Raw genomic sequence first — 19,835 nt, forward strand, 5'->3', positions numbered from 1 at the left:
CATCCATCTATCTCCCTTCATCTTTCTGCATCTCTGCACCCCCCCCACCTCCACTCCTACTCTATCCCTCTTTCCTTCTTTTTCCCTCTCTCTCGCTCCCTCGGCAGCTGTGGAGTAAGTTAATTAGCCGGTGGTTTTGTGAGATGCTGATTGATTGGACTGTCTAACAAACCTACAGACTTCCTCTATCAATCTGCCCACCACATTGTACTGCCAGGAAAGAGGAGGAAGGGTGGGCAGTTCCAGTGAAAGACAGAAGGGGGGGGGGGGGTATGGAGACACACGAAGAAAGATTTTTGGAGAATTGTGTTGCGTTACTGAATGACGTCAGGTAAAATGATGGTGAAGTCAGAGTGCTATAAACAGACTGAGAGAGGAAGATCCGGTTTTGTGATATCTCAGGGACGGCTGCTTAATAAATGTTCAACATAATTAAAGACACATATGGATGCCAGGAGCACAAATCAGCTGTAAAAAACATAAAACAGATTCCATAATTATATTGAGGCTCCGTGGACACTTTATGACCTCATTACCATACATGCTGTAACACACAAATTCCGTGTGTGATTTGATGGCTGTGTGTGTGTGTGTGTGTGTGTGTGCGTGCGTGCATGTTTGTGTGTGTGCGTGCATGTTTGTGTGTGTGTGTGTGTGTTTCAGGACATTTGGCCTGTCAGTTCTCATTTCATGTTGCTCCACTGGCGCTGATGAGATTGGTGTCTATTCAACATGAACTCCATCATTACAGCTCACATTTACCGACTGACAAATCTGAATATGACTCAGAGGGACTTGTGAATGCGAAGCCCAACAGGACCGCCAAAGAAAATCCACTTTTAGTCAATCTGCACGAATAATTTGAATATAAAGGTGTCAGATTAGTCTTCAGTTGTCGCTTTAATGTGACAGATACATATTTAATCAGATTTTAAGTACATATCAGAATCGGATCAGGATCAGCGGCAAAAAAGATATCGAACTTCCCTCGTGTAAGAGGGTGTCTGGAGGAATTAGTTCTTTAAAAACATCAATGTAATGACATATTGAGTGACAGTCAGCTCTAACTCCAATCAATTTTAATAAAAAAGCCATGCCTCCACAGTTTCTCAATGATCTTTTTCAAAATGTGGTCGCTGATAAGAGTTTTAGCAACACACCGACTCAAATCTTCTTGTCAGGATTCACTTGCACAGTACTTCAACTCCTTTTGCTCCACCAGTCTTCTTTTTAATCATTATTTACTGAACTCTTTTTGCTGACTGTATTTGTGTTTTCCCTCATGAGAAACATGCTATCTTTTATCATGTTATCATATTTATTATTTCTCATAAACAGGTAATACATACATACAGACTACAATCTCATTAGACAGCTGGAAACGGAACACAGCATTTTAAAGCAGCTACAACGAAATCTCCGTCTTTGTTGTCTTTAGCGGCCCCTCTGGCCAAAAAAGGAAGTGTTTAGCAGAAGAAAGGCTAAGTTATACGCCTGCTGGCTCATTTCATGAGGTTCTTGATCTGACTGGCTCGGACAGACTACAGCACGCGCATTTGCCAGGAAGTGAAAGAATGACGCAGTTTAGCTAACCCTTTGCAGGATGCACTACAGTGAGGTCATTTGCCTTTTGTGTGAAATACGTAAGATAAAGAACTTGACGATTGTGAAACATGCAACTTTGTAGCGGTAAACATTATTTTACAGCTGTTACGTTACATGTCGGGGTAAACCTACAAGTAACAGCTGTTCCTGGACACTTTCTTGTAGGTTCTTTAATTTAGGTTACATACATAAATGCTCCACACAAAGCAATACTCTTTATTGCTCTATTGCCTAGAAGTTTTGCTGTCAACTGCTGCTTTGCTCTCTAGAATATGCAAGCATGTGCTCTACACCAAGTACTGTGAGAATGTTTCTCTTCCCATCACCATAGCAACTTTGATGAATGTTTTTGATTAGGTTATAAAATAAAATCCTGTCCCATTAAGTGAAAAAAAAATTATATTAATTTAAAACCTGTCACATAAATTAGTAAGTCAGTGAGTAGGAGTAAAGGTATGGTCAGGTTTTGACTGCTGGTCTTAAGTTTCTATTTTCTATTTTACAGCCCTCCTCCCTCCTGTCCAATCAGCTTCCTCCCTGACTTCCTGCTCTCCCACCTGTGTCCCATTGCGTGATTTGTTGAATTTGTATTTCACTTCTGTTTCAGTTTGTTTGGTCAGTTTTATCAAGAAGTCTCTTCAGTTCTGCGATTCCTGCTTGTTTGTTGCTGAATTTAACAGCTACATATTTGCTCTCGTTAGTAGAAATCTGCACGTGTAACACTCTTGATGAAAATATAGATCACATGAAGAATGAGGCCATTTTGGGGGTCTTAAGCCCTTCATAGATAGAATTCTCCTCCTTTGACATACAAGAATATTATATAGACTTAACTCAGGTGCCTTCAGGTATTCTTAGATAAATGCATCCTCTACCGCAACAAAGATTTGCATTTTGCAATTTTGATGTAGGACATTACTCTCCACGCGGCCTTTGTGAGGACTTGTGGCCTCGACCTTGAGAGGATGAGAGTGCTGTGCTTTTTGTTCCCCCAACAGCGAATGCCGGCTGTCGTGACTCACCTTGAGGAAGGTGTCCAGAGATCCGTTCTCCATAAATTCCGTTATGATCATCACTGGTTTACCTATGCAGACACAGAACAAGGCAGCTGTTAGTGAGGAACAATTATGTGGAACAAAGACACAAACTATAAAGAGAGGAGGACAGTGAAGTGGCGGCGTCCGCAGCTGTGACCAGCCTTCCCCTCTGTTGCTCCATCTCTCTCTATCTCTGGGGAAAAACATGGCATGTCGTCATCAGTCACACTGACAGCTTCTAATCAGCCCTCTCCATAAACGCCAGGAGATAATTAGAATGGACCAATCCACCAGAATATCTGTGTGTGTGTGTGTGTGTGTGTGTATGAGGGGCCTCCTGAGATCTCATGAATACTAATCAGCCTCAAGGGGAAGGGGGTTGTGGTTGGATCGCTATGCACCTGCACCTGCATGAGTGTGTGTGTGTGTGATGAAGGGGTGGTTGACTGACAGGGCCAGTGCACTATGGTAACCTGCGTGGCATCTGGTGGGACTTACAAATGACGAACAAAGTATCTGCAATCGCATGTACACACACCAAAACCAGCCATGTTTTTACAGGGTCTCCCTAGATACGAGACCCTACAGCCCTCCTTCGCCAATCTCGCACAAACACGCAAACATACGCTTACAAATGATAGTGGTTTTGTGTGTGCGTGTGTTGCAGAGGAGGGCTCTTCTCTTGGGAAAAACACTTTTAATTCTCTTTTAATTAATCTTTTCCATTTACCATTCTTTCCCCATTTGTATATCTCCTTCCTCTCTCTCTGAGCTGTTTTCAGCTTTATTCTTTGTAATGTTTTAGGTGGCATTTGTTTCTTAGCAGGATTACACAAAAACTGGGGCTGAACACCTCCAAACCTGCTTCAGGGTGTCACACAGGCCGGGGAAGAGCCCAACAAACCTGCTTTTTAAAATTTGGTCTGGTTTGCTTTCACACTGTCACTTTGTCAAAAGCATCAAACATTGCAAACAAACAGCCACTGAAATCCCACAGGCACGTCTTTAATGACAATGTGTGTGCATTGTGCGCCTTATTTTATCCCCCGGGTGGCTTCAAACTACAGACGGGAGCTTTTAAACTTTTTTTGGGGGCAAATTTAAGTCATTAACCTCCTGACCCTCCACTCCTTCAATCGTATCTACACCTTTGCTTTCCACTGTTGATCCTCTAAAAGGATGTAGTGTCATAAAAAATTGTCAAACTACTACATAGCCTTTACTTGCCTTTTTATTCCCATTTGAGTTAAAAAAAAAAACTCCCCCGCCACCCCTCCTCCTCCTTCTCTCACTCTCCCTCCCTGTGTGCCTCCACCAATGTTTGTGTCAGTAACTTTTTTTTTTTTTAGTTTACGTTCTAAATTTGGTCCATTTCCATTCACAACTTTAACGACAAAAGCCATGGTCCACTTGGAAACAGATGAGTTCCAATTTTTCAGGTGGACCAGGGTCCAGAGGAGCTTTCACACTTGAGCCTGAAAACCCTAACCCGAGGAAGGCAGGAGTGAAAGGAGCCTGAGATTTGTTTTTTAGAACTTTTTACTATTTCTACGCATCTTCACTCTTTGTTGTGGAGTTATAAGTAACTCAGAGGAAGTAAAAGAAAAAACCTGAGGGTTTGGAGATAAAAAGAAAGCCAGAGGAGGAGAGGAGGAAAGGAATCAAGAACGCATGTGAGGAGATGGAGAGAGAGGATGGGAGGGGTCAAAAGCCTGTCGTGGAAATGCAGGAACACCACCACCAGGGCCTAACGGTGAGATTGTAGGTAAAGACAGTAATGCATCACCTTAAATGAATTCACTATCTCACTGCACCAAACACACACGCACGCACACGCACACACACACACACGCACACACACACACACACACACGCACACACGGATACAGACACAAACAGAGTCGCCGGGTCTCTGGTGGTGGTGTCTTCTTTGACAGTAACATTAGTCTCAGGGATAAAAGTGAAAGAGAATTGGATTTTCTTGTGCTGGGGGTGAGGACGGCTGGTCACATTTATCTCCACATGGGGCCTGGATGTGTGCTGTAGCACTGTCTGTGTGTGTGTGTGTGTGTGTTTGTGTGTGTGCATGTGTGTGTTTGTGTGTGAGATAGGGAGACAGAGGAGTTTTAGGGCATGGCAATTGAGAAAGACATGATGATGCCTGCTTGATTTCCATCATGATCAGTGGTGCACAAGGGCTGTGTGTGTTTGTGTGTGTGTGTTCCCACAGTTGATTGGATTGATCTTTACTGATGATGGCTCTGACAGACGTCCATCACCTGTGGGTATTGGTGTGTGTGTGTGTGGGCGTAATTGTGTCTTGAATTTTAGAGAGCAAGTTGGCTTGTGTGTGCATGCGTAATTTTCCGTGTGTGTCCATACAGGAACACACACATTTACAGTTAACGGCTGCAAAACATGTGAAGAGAAAATTTTGTTTGTAAGTTTCGAGTTTGCAGTGTTGACGATGTCAAAAGCACAAAAGCACAGCCTTTTGTTTTAGCTTCGAGGGCCATTTGCATCTGACAGACAGACAGACAGACACACACACACACCCACACACACACACACACACATACGGACAGGCACAAACACACACACACACACCGCTATCAGTAGTCATCATCTGGACACCTGCCACACAGAATTATCCTGAAAGCAAACAGAGGTTACCAATAAAATGACCACACACTCCTACGCTGTATATTAGCTTGTCTTTTCTACTCAGGTGCCAAACACATGCATGGGCACACACCCACACACACACACACACACACACACACACGCACGCACACACACACACACACACACACTCTACGATGCAATGATTGGCCTCTCACTGCCACTTTCCAAAGAAACACACTGATTCAGAAGGAGCAGGCTGGAGCCTCTCGAGCTCGTCACGGAGCCACCAAACATTTGCGAGCGTTCCTCCGTTTCCTCATGAAAGCACGTCATTAACTAATCACACTCGTATTCATTCTAATTTGTTGCTTTTTCATCGGCTTCAGAAGAGGACCTCAGTCGTTCACGGAGCTAAAGCACCTCGCAGCGTTGGTCTACATGTGGCAGATTGGGTATTGATGTTCTGCCAGGTGGAGTGTATTATCAAATGGAACAGTTTGCTCTTCTTCACAGCTCTTCATTAAAGTCCAAGTGTTGCCTCCTGTTTCCTGATAAAGCTTCGCATGTACGGCTGAAAGAAAGATCACCATACAGTCTATACACTGTGTCTGGTTGATTACATCACGAGAGGCTGTTCCTGTGTGTGTGTGTGTGTGTGTGTGTGTGTGTGTGCGTGTGTGTAAATGTGAGTGAAAGTCCATGTACATGTGGACAATCACATTATGATGTGTGTGGTCACCCGTGGGTTGCATTACCTGCTTATTGAATGAGGCGGCCTGAGGTATAAATGAGAAAATGAAATAAATGCCGTATTGATTAATGTTAAGGGTCTGAACTAAATGATAGGATGCTTTTAACACAGGACAGATCTCTGTTCTGGGAAGCACCAATGGAGGGATGCTGAGGGTGTGTGTGTGTGAGTGTGTGTGTGTGTGTGTGTGAGTGTGTGTGTGTGTGTGTGTGTGTGGAGAAACTCAATAAGCTTATCTCCTCACCTCTTCCTCCCCTCTTTGCTTTCTCATCTCCTCTCATTTCCTCACGTTTGTCACCCTCGCCATCTGTCCCCTTGACTACCTGGCCCCTCTCTTTCCCCAAATCTCTTAAACCCCCCCCCCCCCAACACTCATTTGTTCTCGAGTTCCATCGACACTCATTTCCTCGCTCTTGTATCCTATCTCATTCCACCACCCATCAACACCTTTTTCCTCCACTTTCTCTTTGTGTCGTTTCTTTCTGCAGTCCAAATGCTCCAGATCTCACATCTGTATTCCAAACATGAATAAATCCAGACACTCTTGACAGGAAACATGGAAATGCTTATTGTTCTACACACAAAGACAGTTAAAACTAATCGCGTGTTTCTTCAGAATAGCAGAGAAAAAGAAAGCCTGTGTGCGGTTTCAACAGCATCTTTCTCAAGTAGCTTTGTGAAAAGTGTGTGTGTGTGTGTGTGTGTGTGTGTGTGTGTGTGTGTGTGTGTGTGCGCGAGTGATGTGGGCAGATGAGATGAGATGGAGTTCTGTAATTGAAGGTTTTCCAAATGAGCTGATTGTTGCGGCGATTGTAAAAAATAAACGACGGATGGATGAAATGAGGGATTGGGAGATGAAAGAAAGATAAGGAGACGGAGGGGTTGGGGGTGGGGGGGGGGACGCTGCACTTTCCTGATGTGCAGAGACAGATAGAGAAAAGGCCGATCTATTTTTTCCCCCCATTTCTTCTTCTTCAGCATGTGGTGCCTCAATTAGCATGACAATAGCAACAATCAGGTGACAGACAGCGGAGTAGGTTATTAGAGTGACACACGGCAGGAGCTGAAGGCTTATGGGGGGTTTTAAGATGAGGGAAGCTGACGGAACACACACACACACACACAGACACACACACACACACACGATGTACAAAGCAATACAATACAAAACTAGACTAAATATGAAGAACTACAACCCACACAGCTAAGACTACTGACGGTGTTACTATGTGACTGTCTGCATTCTCACAGTTACAACAAAGACTGCTCTTCTTTCTGACAGTAACAGACTCCCAGAATGCTATGACAGTACAGCTCCTAGAAAAGATATGAAATAATACTTGGATGGACAGAAACTGTATTGTCCACTAGCGCTCTGCAATCTATGAAAGCGTGCATTAATCCTGACGACATTTTCACATCCACAGCACTGTGCCGTTTTATGTAATGCATTATTTGCTCTTTTAAAGAAGACGGCTATGAACACTTCTTACTCTTGTTCAGTTACTTGTTTATTCTGCCAAGTTCCAAGTATTATTGCTTTTTTGATTCCTCTCATGACTGAATACCGATGTGACTTGAGGCCACAAATATGTTTTTAGAATCTACTATTTTGTTTGTGAGGAGAAATGAAAAAAATAAAAGTGGCTGGGGAAAAAAAAATGCACTTCTTTTCGTCATTTAACTCTCCAAAACCTAAAGACACATTGTTTTCTGTCATAAATGACTAAAAAGCAGAACCAGCTCATATTGAAATCTTTTCCGTCGACTAATCAGTTAATTAGTAGTTGCAGCTCTAAAAAATAAAGACAACAATGACATATTGTGATCCAGTTTTCAAGCCGTGGCTCACTGTCGAATAATAATAGACTATCAACTTCTAAATATTGATTTTCGGATGCAATCTAAACAATTAGCAAACAATCAGTTAATTTTGAAAATCAATAATGAAACCTGCCATCAGCTGCAGCTCTACTTCATTAACTGTCTGTTAATTATGCGCACTTGTGCAGTCGGCAGCCTCCCTAACAGGGACAACAGCGCTTGTTACACATGCAGCCCGTCCAGGCGGGAAAAACAGCGGCGTTGATCCGTCTCACTGTCTGTGTAAAAGTGCACGGAGACGGAACTGGAACGATAAAACTTTGGCACATAAGCCGGTGACGAAAGAATGCTGGTGTCACTGGGTACACACACACACACACACACACACACACACACACACACACGCGCGCTGGTGCAGCACCACGCCATTACTGTTTGGTTCAGTGAATAAGAGCAAAGCCTCAAGACGGCGGGGTCCTTTTCGCAGCAGTATTAACAACTATCAGCGTAAGGATGGTGAATATAACTTTTGAAGAAGCGCTAGCGGGAGTGGTAGCATATTCAGGGGTTTTATCTTGTGCTAGTGTAAACTGATAGCTGTAGCTGAGGGACACTACCAGGGTCAGCGGAGAAAATAGAAAATCCATATTAAACCATTTTAGGTGACGCTGGACTTTACTGAGCTAAATTCTTGTCCGCTTTGTCCTCATATTTTCAAGTATTTTCAATAGCTGCATGCCATTGAACTAAACTGAAAACAATAGTAAAGAAAAAAGGTAATTCTATCATTCATTTTAAGAAAAAACATCTACGGCATAAAGTCTTTGCTTCTAATGAAGCTTTTCAAAATCTTCCAGTTTTATTCATTTATTATTTCATGCTGTCGCTCAGACTTCTTCTGGAACTGTTCTGTTCTACTATGGCAGGTTCTTCAGCATCTGCAGACACTCTGGATACAGCAGTTCTTTCCAGTACTACTGCAACAAATACTCCTCCTTCTACCCCTGGAGTCGACTACTGCTCCCACCAACACAACGGGCTCCACCACACCTGAGCCCAGCGCGGACAGGGTCAGCCTGCCAGCCTGATTAGACCGAAGGCAGAGTGAAGGGACCAGCTGGTGCTGCAGAAAAAGGGCCGGAAGGAATTATTGACCCATCTCAACTCTCCCCCCCTTGCGCGCACATACACACGTTGGGCTGTGACCTGTGAAATTACTGCTCCGCGAGTGAGATTTGTTTCTGAGGGGCTCTATCAGCTTCTCAATGTGCCGTGAAGACAGGTTAGAGGGAAGACACAGAGAAACAAATGTAAAAAAAAAAGAGAAAAAAGTAGGAGCTGTATGCACATAGATGCAAAAAACAGTTTCATATTCAGACATAAAAGATTACAAAATGTGTTGAAATAAGCTGCATGTCCAGACAAGATTACTGTTCAGCTGTTCTCACTGTCCACGGTCCTCACATTTCCAGCATTTGGCAGCGAGTCTTGGATTTACACGAGTGTTTGACATGAGGTGTGTGTGTGTGTGTGTGTGTGTGTGTGTGTGTGTGTGTGTGTGTGTGTGTGTGTGTGTGTGTGTGTGAGTGAGTCTGTGTGTGTTACACTGAAAAGCAATAATTTCATCTTGGTCCTGTCAGAATGAGAAAAGCTTAACTTTGCTGCTGTAGTGTTTCTACTAACTGCAGCAATCCTGCTAACCAAAGGTCACAGTTAACATCACACAGTATTTAGACAATGAGAGAGGGAGAGAGAGAGAGAGAAAAACGCACTGGCTTTTCATCACTAATATGCATGCTGTTAAATATTCATGAGGCTAAAAAAAACACATCCAATTAACTTTATGAATTATTAATATTCATGATGAAAGCCTATGCATATGCATTTGCTCTTTTGTTGTTGGCCTAAGTGCCACTGAGCACCGGTGTGTGGTGGACTGAAGATCTTTCATACGTGTGTTTGCGTGTGTGTGTGTGTGTGTGTGTGCGTGTGTGTGTGCGTGTGTGTGTGCGTGTGTGAGACAGAGCAGGAGAAGTGTGGTGGTGGCGGTGGGAGGGGGGCAGAGGTTAATTTGTCTGCCTGCATGTTTACTATTCTGTCTCTCTGTACTGACTGTCTCCGTCTCCTGTAGATCTTCCAAACATCTGCGTACCAAGCTGTCAGTGCACAGATGCAGTAGTTATGAGCATCAACAGGAGGAGCGAGAGAGAGAGAGAACAATCTCAAACTACAAAACAGGTAATTTTTTAAAGGGTGTCTTGTTGTGACAATGACAAGGATCCACGTCTGGGGTTGGTAATTTCATGTGGGCGGAGAAATGGCCCGCTGATTAGCCTGGTGTGAGAGGCTAATATTGGGTGTTATTCTGGTGTGGAATAGCTGCTCAGAGCGCCATAGAAAGCTGCAGAGAGCCTGTTATCAGGCTCACTAGTAGCCTGTTAGCATTTATTTGCTAGTACACTTTCTTGTTGATCTGACTAAGACAGCAAATTTCCATTTTTTTACATACTTGGAGCTTCTGGAAATGAGTGGATTTCCAGTATATTCTATAGAATTATGGTATGGTTAAACCTCCATCGAGTCTATGAAAGCCACCCACTGTCTCCAGGTTTGGAGATCGAGTGAGGTCTTCTTGCTTCTTTCTACACACACACACATTCTAAACTGTGTTTTTCAACTATAATCCGTATACTGGCATGATAACTCACCCTCATTGGAACACGCTCTACTGAGTGAGTGAGATGAAGAGTGGACCAGGGCTGACATAGGAGAGAGAGTAAGAGAGAGATGGAAGTGACTGAAAGAGAAAATTGGAGAGAGAGAGAGAGAGAGAGAGAGAAAGAGAGTGTGTGTGTGTGCGTGTGTGTGTGTGTGAGAGAGTGAGGTGAGGATCAGCGATAACAAATCAGCTATCTTGTTGAACCAGGCCTGAGTCTGTCTCACCTATGAACACACATAAACACACATAAACACACACACACACACACACACACACACACACACACACACACACACACACACACACACACACACAGAGCCTCAAACTACCTAACACAATCACATGAAGTAAACAAGCGGCTGTTTGAGAGTCGCTGACAGTCGCTGTTGCCATGCATTGTCCCAGTGTTACCATGGTGATGGGGCTTTTATCTGATCCAGGGTCAGCTCTTATTTACTTCAACAACAGCTTGGCATGACACACACACACACACACGCACGCACGCACGCACACACACACACACACACACACACACACACACACACACACACACACAAGGGAGAGAAAGACCCAACTCCACAACACAAGATGAAGTAAGTCTCTTATTGATGACTCACATCTGGTGACGACGCCCTCCAGCCTGATGATATTAGGATGGTCAAACTGCCCCATGATGGATGCCTCAGACAGGAAGTCCCTCCTCTGTTTGTCAGAGTATCCTGCTTTCAGACTCTTGATGGCCACGTAGATCTCCCTTTTGCCCTGAACACGCAGGCGACCGCTACACACCTCCCCGAACTCTCCTGTACGCACACGCAAGCATAACATATTTTGACTTTGAATGCAAACCGACAAACAACGATATAAATAAAAAAGATTCCTGGGGCTCACCAGCTCCGATGACTCTCTCTATGCGTATATTGGAAGCATCGATCTCTTTGGCGAAGTCCCTGACAGCCTGGTTGGGGTCCTCATAGGTGTGGGGGTGGATGTAGGTCCTGCTGCCGGGAAGCTTGACTGTGGAAGTGGAGAGCGAGAAAACATTCATTACATATTTCCTTAAAACAGTATACTGCATATGTTGGGTAATAGATATTAAAGTTATGCAATAAAGGTTCACAGTAATATAATATCAAAATTTGACATTTCTGCTGAGTGAGTACAGGCTGACATGGGTGCTGGAGCGTGGGCGCTCTGTTTGAATAGCATTAGAAATGATTACATAATTATCAAACACATAACTGCTTTATTAGTAACGGTGTTGAAATGACTCATAATTTTCACAGGAACCCATAAGGAGCCTCAGCAAATATTTGTGCAAAAAAAAAAAAAAAAAAACTTGTGAAAAAAAAAGAAGAATGCCACAAAGTTTGCAACTTGCAAGCTGTTGCGTCGTTCTCCAGAGCTGAGGTGTGTACAGGCGTGTATGCTAATGTCCCTCCTCGTTTCCAGCTATAATCCTGGCAGGGACAAGATTCATTGCGTGCGAGTGTGAAATTTGGTTGTAAAGACAAATGATGTGTCTGTGGAGGTGCTTGCATGAGCACAAACTTCAGAGATTCATTACAACTTGAGCCACTTTGTTATCGCCACGCAACATATTTGTATCCATGCTAATACGTTGCAGGATGATGGGATCGTTTTCCCCGCAGCGCGCTGGTTCACTCTTCTGTCTACTAGTGTGTGTTTGTGCCTTCACCTCGGCCGTGCTGGAACTGCATTTTCTCTTCATCTGGGTCCTGCTTGGCTTTGATGTATCCACAGTGTCTGGAAAAGAGAAATGCGTTTAGTTCAGGGCTTGTTCTCCCGCACGCAGATACAAGATTAACATTGATGCGCAGAAAGTCCACACTTTCATCATGCTTTACCGTGCCTGTTCAATTGCTTATGTCTCTTTTCCTGTTGATGAAGAAAAATCCCGCAGAACAATGTGCTCTGTCGATAACGACTAGGTCAGGAACGACCAAACCTCCCCCCTGAGAGGGTCAAAACTCCAACTTCATGGTGAGCTGGAGGCCAAAAGTAAGTGCATATTGTCCTCACTTCACCTGCATCAAACTCATTCACTGCACTGACGGCCTGATTATGTAAAGGTAATTGATTATGAGGGACCCGGCATACTTTAAGAGCACTGTTAAGAAAATGGTAAAAACGGATTCAATCTTTGATATATTTATATATTTATTTATTTTTATTTATTATCATCTTTCTATTTAGCGCATCTCTCTACACACTCCTCCGTGAGCCCGTTAGAATAAAACAGCCCTCCCTGTCACTTCCACACTATCTCCAAGCTGTTTGCCTGAGGATGAATTGTATGTGTATGTGTGTGCGCCTGTGTGTGTGTGCGTGCGTGTGTGTGTGTGTGTGTGTCTGTATCACAGATGTCCTGAGACAGAAACAACTTCATGCATTCTATCTCCTCTTGCTTTATCCATCTAAGGACCCCCCTGGTCATCGCCACTTCCAAATTTACTCAGGGTCACACACTAAACACACGTCTATGCCCTTTTCTCCACCCTCTGCGCACACATGCACCCACCCTGCGGCGTGGGTCAGGCCAACGTTCAAAATATTGATAAATTGATCAACTCCATCCAGTTGCCCAGCTGGGAGGAAGTGTTAAATTTATTCTGTTTTTACGGACCTAGCAGGGAGGCTTATGCTTGTGTTTGTGTGTGTCTGTGTTTGTGTGTGTGTGGTCTCCTCACACACCGCTTACACACACACCGCTCTCTCCACTTTGTTAATCTTTAGCCTCAAACGGTGTTTAACAGCCCTAATCACCCATAACACTGTGAGATTTACTGCTCTTTTAAATTCAGCACGAAGATTTTAGGCCAGAACACATTAAAATGTAAAAGTAGTTTCACGTAATGATGCACTAAACACGAGAAAACTACTCCCCCCCCCCCCCCCCCCCCAGTCTGTATGTCTGTCCATCATGAGGATAAATTGATTTTGGCTGCAAGCCAAGAAAAAAACTGGGAATCCAGCAGATTGTCTGTGATTTAAAGTAGCTGTGGATCGGACAAAAGACAAAAGAGGACTGAAAAAAGGCCCAAGAAAAGATTTTATGAAAAATGAGATAAAGACAAAAAATCATGATGATACAGGAGGCACGCTAAGTGTGTCGTGACACGGCGTGCGGGAGAAATGAAGATAGTTGGGGTCTCGCCGGGCTCAGTAAATCTCCATCATTTGGACTTTAATCTATGTGTTGGTTTTACACAGCTGACCGCTTGCTATAATCAATAGGCTGTCTTGGGAATACACACACACACACACACACACACACACACACACACACACACCTAGGGGTGGTGGAGAGTGGTTGCGGGTATTTTGGGAGGAAAAGAGGGGGCATAATATTCTTCCAGTTTGGGGGGGGGGCGTCACCTGGTTATCAGCTGGGCTCAAGCCAGTAGAGCACCGAGGGACTATCATTACCCCCTTGACACACACTCACACTCATGGGGCTTTGGGGCATGTGTGTTGAACATATGGGGAACGGGGACAGGGGTCACACCTCTGCTCCAACTGTGATCATCCCACCGGGGCATACACACTCCCCTGCAAACACACACACACACACACACGCACACACACACACTCCATCCCTCTTTGAAACACCCCTACATGTACGGTAAAACGGTAAAACCCAAAAAAATGCGTTCATCACTGCAAGATGTGTATCTGAGTGCGTGTACGTGTCTCCACGGGTTCATGGTTGCAGATGTGAACTTGTGTGTGTGTGTGTGTGTGTGTGTGTCTGATGGGAAATGAACACATTTCCATAGTAATTACAGAGGGACTCATTTCTCCTCTCCAGTTAGAAGTGTCATGAATCATTAGCGCTGCAGTCTTAAACACGGCACCAAACCTGACATGGCGTCGCCATTTGTTTCCCTGTCAGCTGTGTCTGTGTTTGAGACGCACGTTTCATGTAATCACTCCAGCCGACCTGAGAGTTGGCTATTTAGGTTCTGTAACTGGACTCAGAAAGATATTCTCCATTGACACAGTTTATTTTGTTTGTTTGTTTTTTAATATTGTGTCCTCATTTGAAACCGGTAGCATGTGGCAGGAGTAAAAACAAAAAACATCCTGAGGTAATAAAGCATCTCATAAAGATTTAAGAAATACGAGAGAGAGATTCACCTCCATTACTGTCATTTGGTCAGGAATGAAGCACTGGCGCTAAGCTCCGTTAGCATCGCTGACAACCAACAAAATAAAATAAAAGATGAAAACAACATGCACTTATATAGTAAGGTTCTCAACAATAATATATTACCTTGAAAATAAATATGGTCTCACTAAGTCCTAGAAAACAACCTGTCAACACATCCATCCATCCATCCATCCATTTTCTACCACTTATCCTGTTAAGGGTCATGGGGGGGTGGAGCCTATCCCAGCGTCTACGGGCGAGAGGCGGGGCCCACCCTGGACAGGTCACCAGTCCATCACAGGACCAACACATAGAGACAGACAACCATTCACACTCACAGTCACACCTACAGTCAATTTAGAGTATCAATCAGCCTCGTCCCCTCTTGATGTCTTTGGACTGTGGAGGAAGCTGGAGTACCGGAGAGAACCCACACAGGAACAGGGAGAACATGGAGACTCCACACAGAAAGATCCTGTGCTGGAGCCCGGACTTGAACCTGGAACCTTCTTGCCGTGAGGCGACAGTGCTGACCACTGAATCACCGTGCCGCCCTCCTGTCAACACACTTTGAACCAATTTCCCTCACTCACGTTCGTCTGTGTGTAGCACGTTAAGTCTCGCAGCCTAATTAGCTTGATGAAGTGTCCTTTGGTTTCGCCACTCATCAGTTCAAGTCAATCCAATTTGATAAACATAAAAAAAGATCTAAAGCCTAATTGTCACAAAAAAAAGGAAAGCAAATGCATAGGAGTGTCAACAAGGTCACTGGGAGTTCCACACGTTGAGTGAGGTGAAGTGATGAAGGCCTTTTCAGTCCAGTAGGACTAGATGTGCTGGTGTGCTGATTTCAACTAATTACTAAAAGTTTAGTTTAAAGTAGACTGCTTGGTCAGGCCTGTAGTAAAATTTCATTTTGAAACTTTTGTCTTTTAAATGTAAATTCTTATTAATTGTCAATTTTCACAAAAAACGTGTTCAAAAATATTTACTTTCGCCATTGCTCTTTATTCTGATTATCTCCAAACCTAAACCAGCTTCACGTCATCACTTTCAGCACAACTTTTTCAGATAAATGAAAATACCAGAACGCACAGTGGCACTGCGAGCCAATGCAGTGTAGCTCTCAGTGTTATTGATTAGATGTGATTATCTTTTATTGTGACATCATCAAATGCCTGGGCTAAGGGTTGGTGTAGCCCGCCATACACTCATGACTTAGTTTCCTGACCTACATTTTTCAATTATTGTCATCTTAAATCTTCAACAAGTTTGAGTCCTTCATCATGCACCCCCCCCCCTCTTTTTTGTCATTTTTTTGGCTAGCGTATGACATAATAGCCTAAAGGTGACAAGATGTGGGACACAAACACAAAGGATAAAAACTTTCACATTAGTGATGCTGGATCGAAAGAAATTTTCTCTAAGAAAGTTGGTGTCTGCATGAATTTCAGAACCCAGAACCTCTGGGATCAAGAGCCAGTATTTCAGGGTTTCCGGTGAAGCCTCAGGACCTCCATTTTCCATCCAATGGTCATTGTTTACAGTCCGTATGGCAATCTGAGATATTTTGGGCGATGAATACTAGCAGATCGTGTCAAAAGTAGCCAGTTTATTCTCCATTAACAGTTTAAAACCACTACAACAGTTTTGTTTAATCAGACTGCAGACATTTTTCCAAAGTTCGCATTTTGGCAAGGATCAGAAAAATGTGTTTTCCATCTCTTATCCACTCCAAACAGATGGTTTAGGCGAGCAAGGTCTGCTGAAACACGATTGGTCAAAGCTACTCAATCTGAAACCTGTCTCCGGGTTTTCTCCCTCACCTACACACCATGGATTTATTGCCGATTCTATTTCCAGAAACAAGTATTACATCAACACAGTGTGTAGGACAGAACTGGAAAACCCTGTGACGATTTGATCCATTCACCTTCGAAGCCCTGTCGAAATGAGGCCACATATCTGCGTGGAGTGGCGAGTCGTCTGCTTTTGATTTAGACGCCACAAGTGTGTACTTGTATCTGTAGACTCTTGAGCTAAAACAGGGAATGTCCTGCATTTCTACTGGCTGCCTCTTTCCACTGCTGCACTGCAGTGTGAAGTTGGCACTGAAGAGGTTGTTCTATTTTGCTGCCATTCAACTGCACTATTATGCTGCTCTTTCAATACACGCAACCTCACACAAAACACACACACACACACACACACGCATACACAAAACTACACACACACACACACACACACACACACACACACACACACAGAAGCATGCATGTCTGTTTATTAATGCAAATTAAAATACACAGACCTGCACTAATCACACAAAAACACACACAAATGGCCTGTGATATCACCCTCACCTTTTCTCTCTGTCTCTCTCGGTTCCACTTGAGTGAGGACAACAGGCTATCCCTGTCCTCCAAAGCCACACACTCCACATTTGCATATCAATTTACTTTTTAATATAATACTCTGTCACTCGAGACCCGTTTGTCATTCTGCTAGCAAGCCTCCACCTTCATAGAGCTCCATCCACATAATATCATTGCACTGGCCCCCCCCCCCCATCTTCCTCTCTCTTTCTGTCATTCTCTTTTTTTGCTGCCCTTTATCTCTCTGGGGTGTTATATTTCCTAATTCTTTTTTTTTTTTCTTTAAGTGAAAACATTCTCTCTTCCAATACATCTCTCAGCTTACTTCCTCATTTATCCAGCCAGCCGGCTCTGTCCTCCTCCTCGCACTGTTTTTTGTTTTTTTGATAGAAAGAATAGACATAAGGAGCTGGAAAGAGAAATAAAGAGAGAAGGGGAGAGGCGAAAGGAGAGTGCTGACAGGCAAGAACGCACAATGGGGTTCCAAGCCTGCATACCAACTAACAAGCAATCACATGGGGCTGTGGGTGGGGTTTGGGGGGGGGGGGGGGCAGCCATAAGAATCGAAGCCCAGGGGAGTAAAATTTAAGGGATATGGACATACAGGAAGGAAAACTCCCCTCCAAGGAGGTCGCCATGCACCTCAACAGAAGACAAAGTTAGTCGAAATTACTCACACAGAAAATCTAGAAGATTCTTCGTCTGTTACCAGGTGACGCTGCTGCCTAGAGATGTGCAAATAACTCCCGAATAGTGAATTTGGAATGAATATATCCTCATTACCACTTCAATTTGTGCTGGACAGAGTGATCAAACTGATCATGTCTTCCCTCAAGCCATCAGTCTGGCATAATTGAGCATGGAAAACTCTTTTACAGTTACTGGGAAAAATCCACAGCCAAAACGCACTTCCTTTTTACGATATTGTCAAAGCCTTCGATCTTCAAGTCGTTTTTTTTGCAACCCTTTTGTTTAACTCTAATTGTACTCAACTTGCCATTTTTGCTCGGCTACACGCTGGAACTTTTTTTGATGGTTGTCTGGGAGCTGCTAGTTAAACTACATTCTTTGAATCAGACCGATGACATCACCATCATAGAGTTTTGCGTTCACCTTCGCATTTTCCTGCTCTCCTCACTATTTCGCCATTGAACTGTGCGGATTTGTTCCCATTTCGCCTTAAAATCACCTAAAAAACATCTAAGAAAATGCTGGAATTTTTTTCAAAATAACTTTTTATAACCTCAGTTTTCTGAAAATTTGAACAATCAGAATCCACTAAAACATTAGTTTCTCTGCCTCTTTCTCAGTTAGAGGTTAAAAAACAAACAAACATGCAAAGCAACAAAAACTATACAACACTCACAAAACCAATCAAGACCTTGATTTGTCTCATTAATTCATCTTTTTAAAATCACCAAACAACAGCAGAATATGATGTGGACTGACTGGGTCCTGAACAGGTTTAAATGGGTTAAACCAGGTGCTTGGTGATTCTTTCAGCTCAGACAGACTCATCATATCACACATTCTCTACTTTTTTGGTGTGCAGAGATGTGACAACCAGCAGGGGCAGGAGGGCCAATAGAGGGTCAGAAGAGGGGTGATGGATGAAGAACAAGAAAGGTTTAAAAAAAAATCACAGGACAGCAGAGTGAAAGAAATAAGGAGGCAAAAAGAGATCAAACCGACGGGAAGCTTTGTGGGGACAGTACGAAAAGCTCGCTCATGCAAAAAAGAAGGAATAAGTGACACGGAACATGTTGAAAGAGGCGGCGCTGCGTGTGTGTGTGTGTGGTGGTGATGGAGGTGGAGATAGAGAGAGAGAGGTGTGTGTGTTTCTTCATGTCAGAGAATAACCTTGGACTGATGTTAACCTGAGACATGAAGAGAGCTAATAAAGTGTGTGTAGCTGCATTGTATCGCCCCGTCGACTTTATATGACTGGCCACATTTTATAGGATTAGAGGCAGGAGGCTGGCTGCAAGTAGAAATTGATACACTCTCAAAGACAAGGAAGAGATCTGATACACACACACACACACACACACACACACACACACACACACACACACACACACCGCCATTCAGAAACATATTACCCTTTCCTTTCCTCCTTTCCTCTCCTCCCTCATTTCCTGTCTCGCCACATTATTTTCCCGCCGCTAATCAGAATGACTAGAAAAATGAAATCAGTAAATCATTCGTCACCCCTCCAGCATGACACAATGAAATGACACATCTATCCTCTTTTCACAACACACACACACACACACACACACACACACACACACACACACACACACACACACACACACACACACACCCTGTTGTCTATCTGCTACTTTCATCACACATGGCAATTATTTATGGTGATTCCATTTAATATCAAGCTATTAAATCAAAGATAATTACTGGGAATGAAATCAATGGATTAAATTCTCTCTTTCTTTGCCTTGGTGCTTACAAACTATGAGCTTTGTAAAAGTTGACTGTGGATAATGAATTCAGAGTACAAACAGCGAGAATGAACACACCGGATGATGTAACAGAGCATTAAGGAAGACACGCGAGTGAGATTTCTCCACCTTGGCCTTCGTTTGGCACCGGCTCAATACTCTCTGACCACGCCGTGAAAAGATTTACTTGGCCCGAGCTAATTATTTGGAAGGGAAATGATTAACTGAAGAGTTATGACTAATAAATCTGTCCGTGTTTCATTAAC

At 43.5% G+C, this 19,835-nt stretch overlaps 1 protein-coding gene across 1 annotated transcript in view; it reads right to left on the reverse strand.

Annotated features, from left to right (window-relative positions):
- Positions 1–19,835, reverse strand: part of LOC147261411 (ephrin type-A receptor 3-like) — an 89,947-nt gene that overhangs the window by 10,337 nt on the left and 59,775 nt on the right. Inside the window, exons 11-14 of the mRNA XM_086203403.1 lie at positions 12,261–12,328; positions 11,453–11,578; positions 11,179–11,364; positions 2,628–2,689 (exon numbers count right to left, since the gene is read on the reverse strand). Coding sequence (XP_086059529.1) covers positions 2,628–2,689; positions 11,179–11,364; positions 11,453–11,578; positions 12,261–12,328 — 442 coding nt within the window. The remainder of the gene's footprint in view (positions 1–2,627; positions 2,690–11,178; positions 11,365–11,452; positions 11,579–12,260; positions 12,329–19,835) is intronic.

The sequence above is a fragment of the Aulostomus chinensis genome, chromosome 5 (assembly GCF_037954235.1).
Source record: "Aulostomus chinensis isolate RoL2024-O1b breed Wild chromosome 5, RoL_Achi_v1.0, whole genome shotgun sequence".
NCBI classification, from domain to species: Eukaryota; Metazoa; Chordata; class Actinopteri; order Syngnathiformes; family Aulostomidae; genus Aulostomus; species Aulostomus chinensis.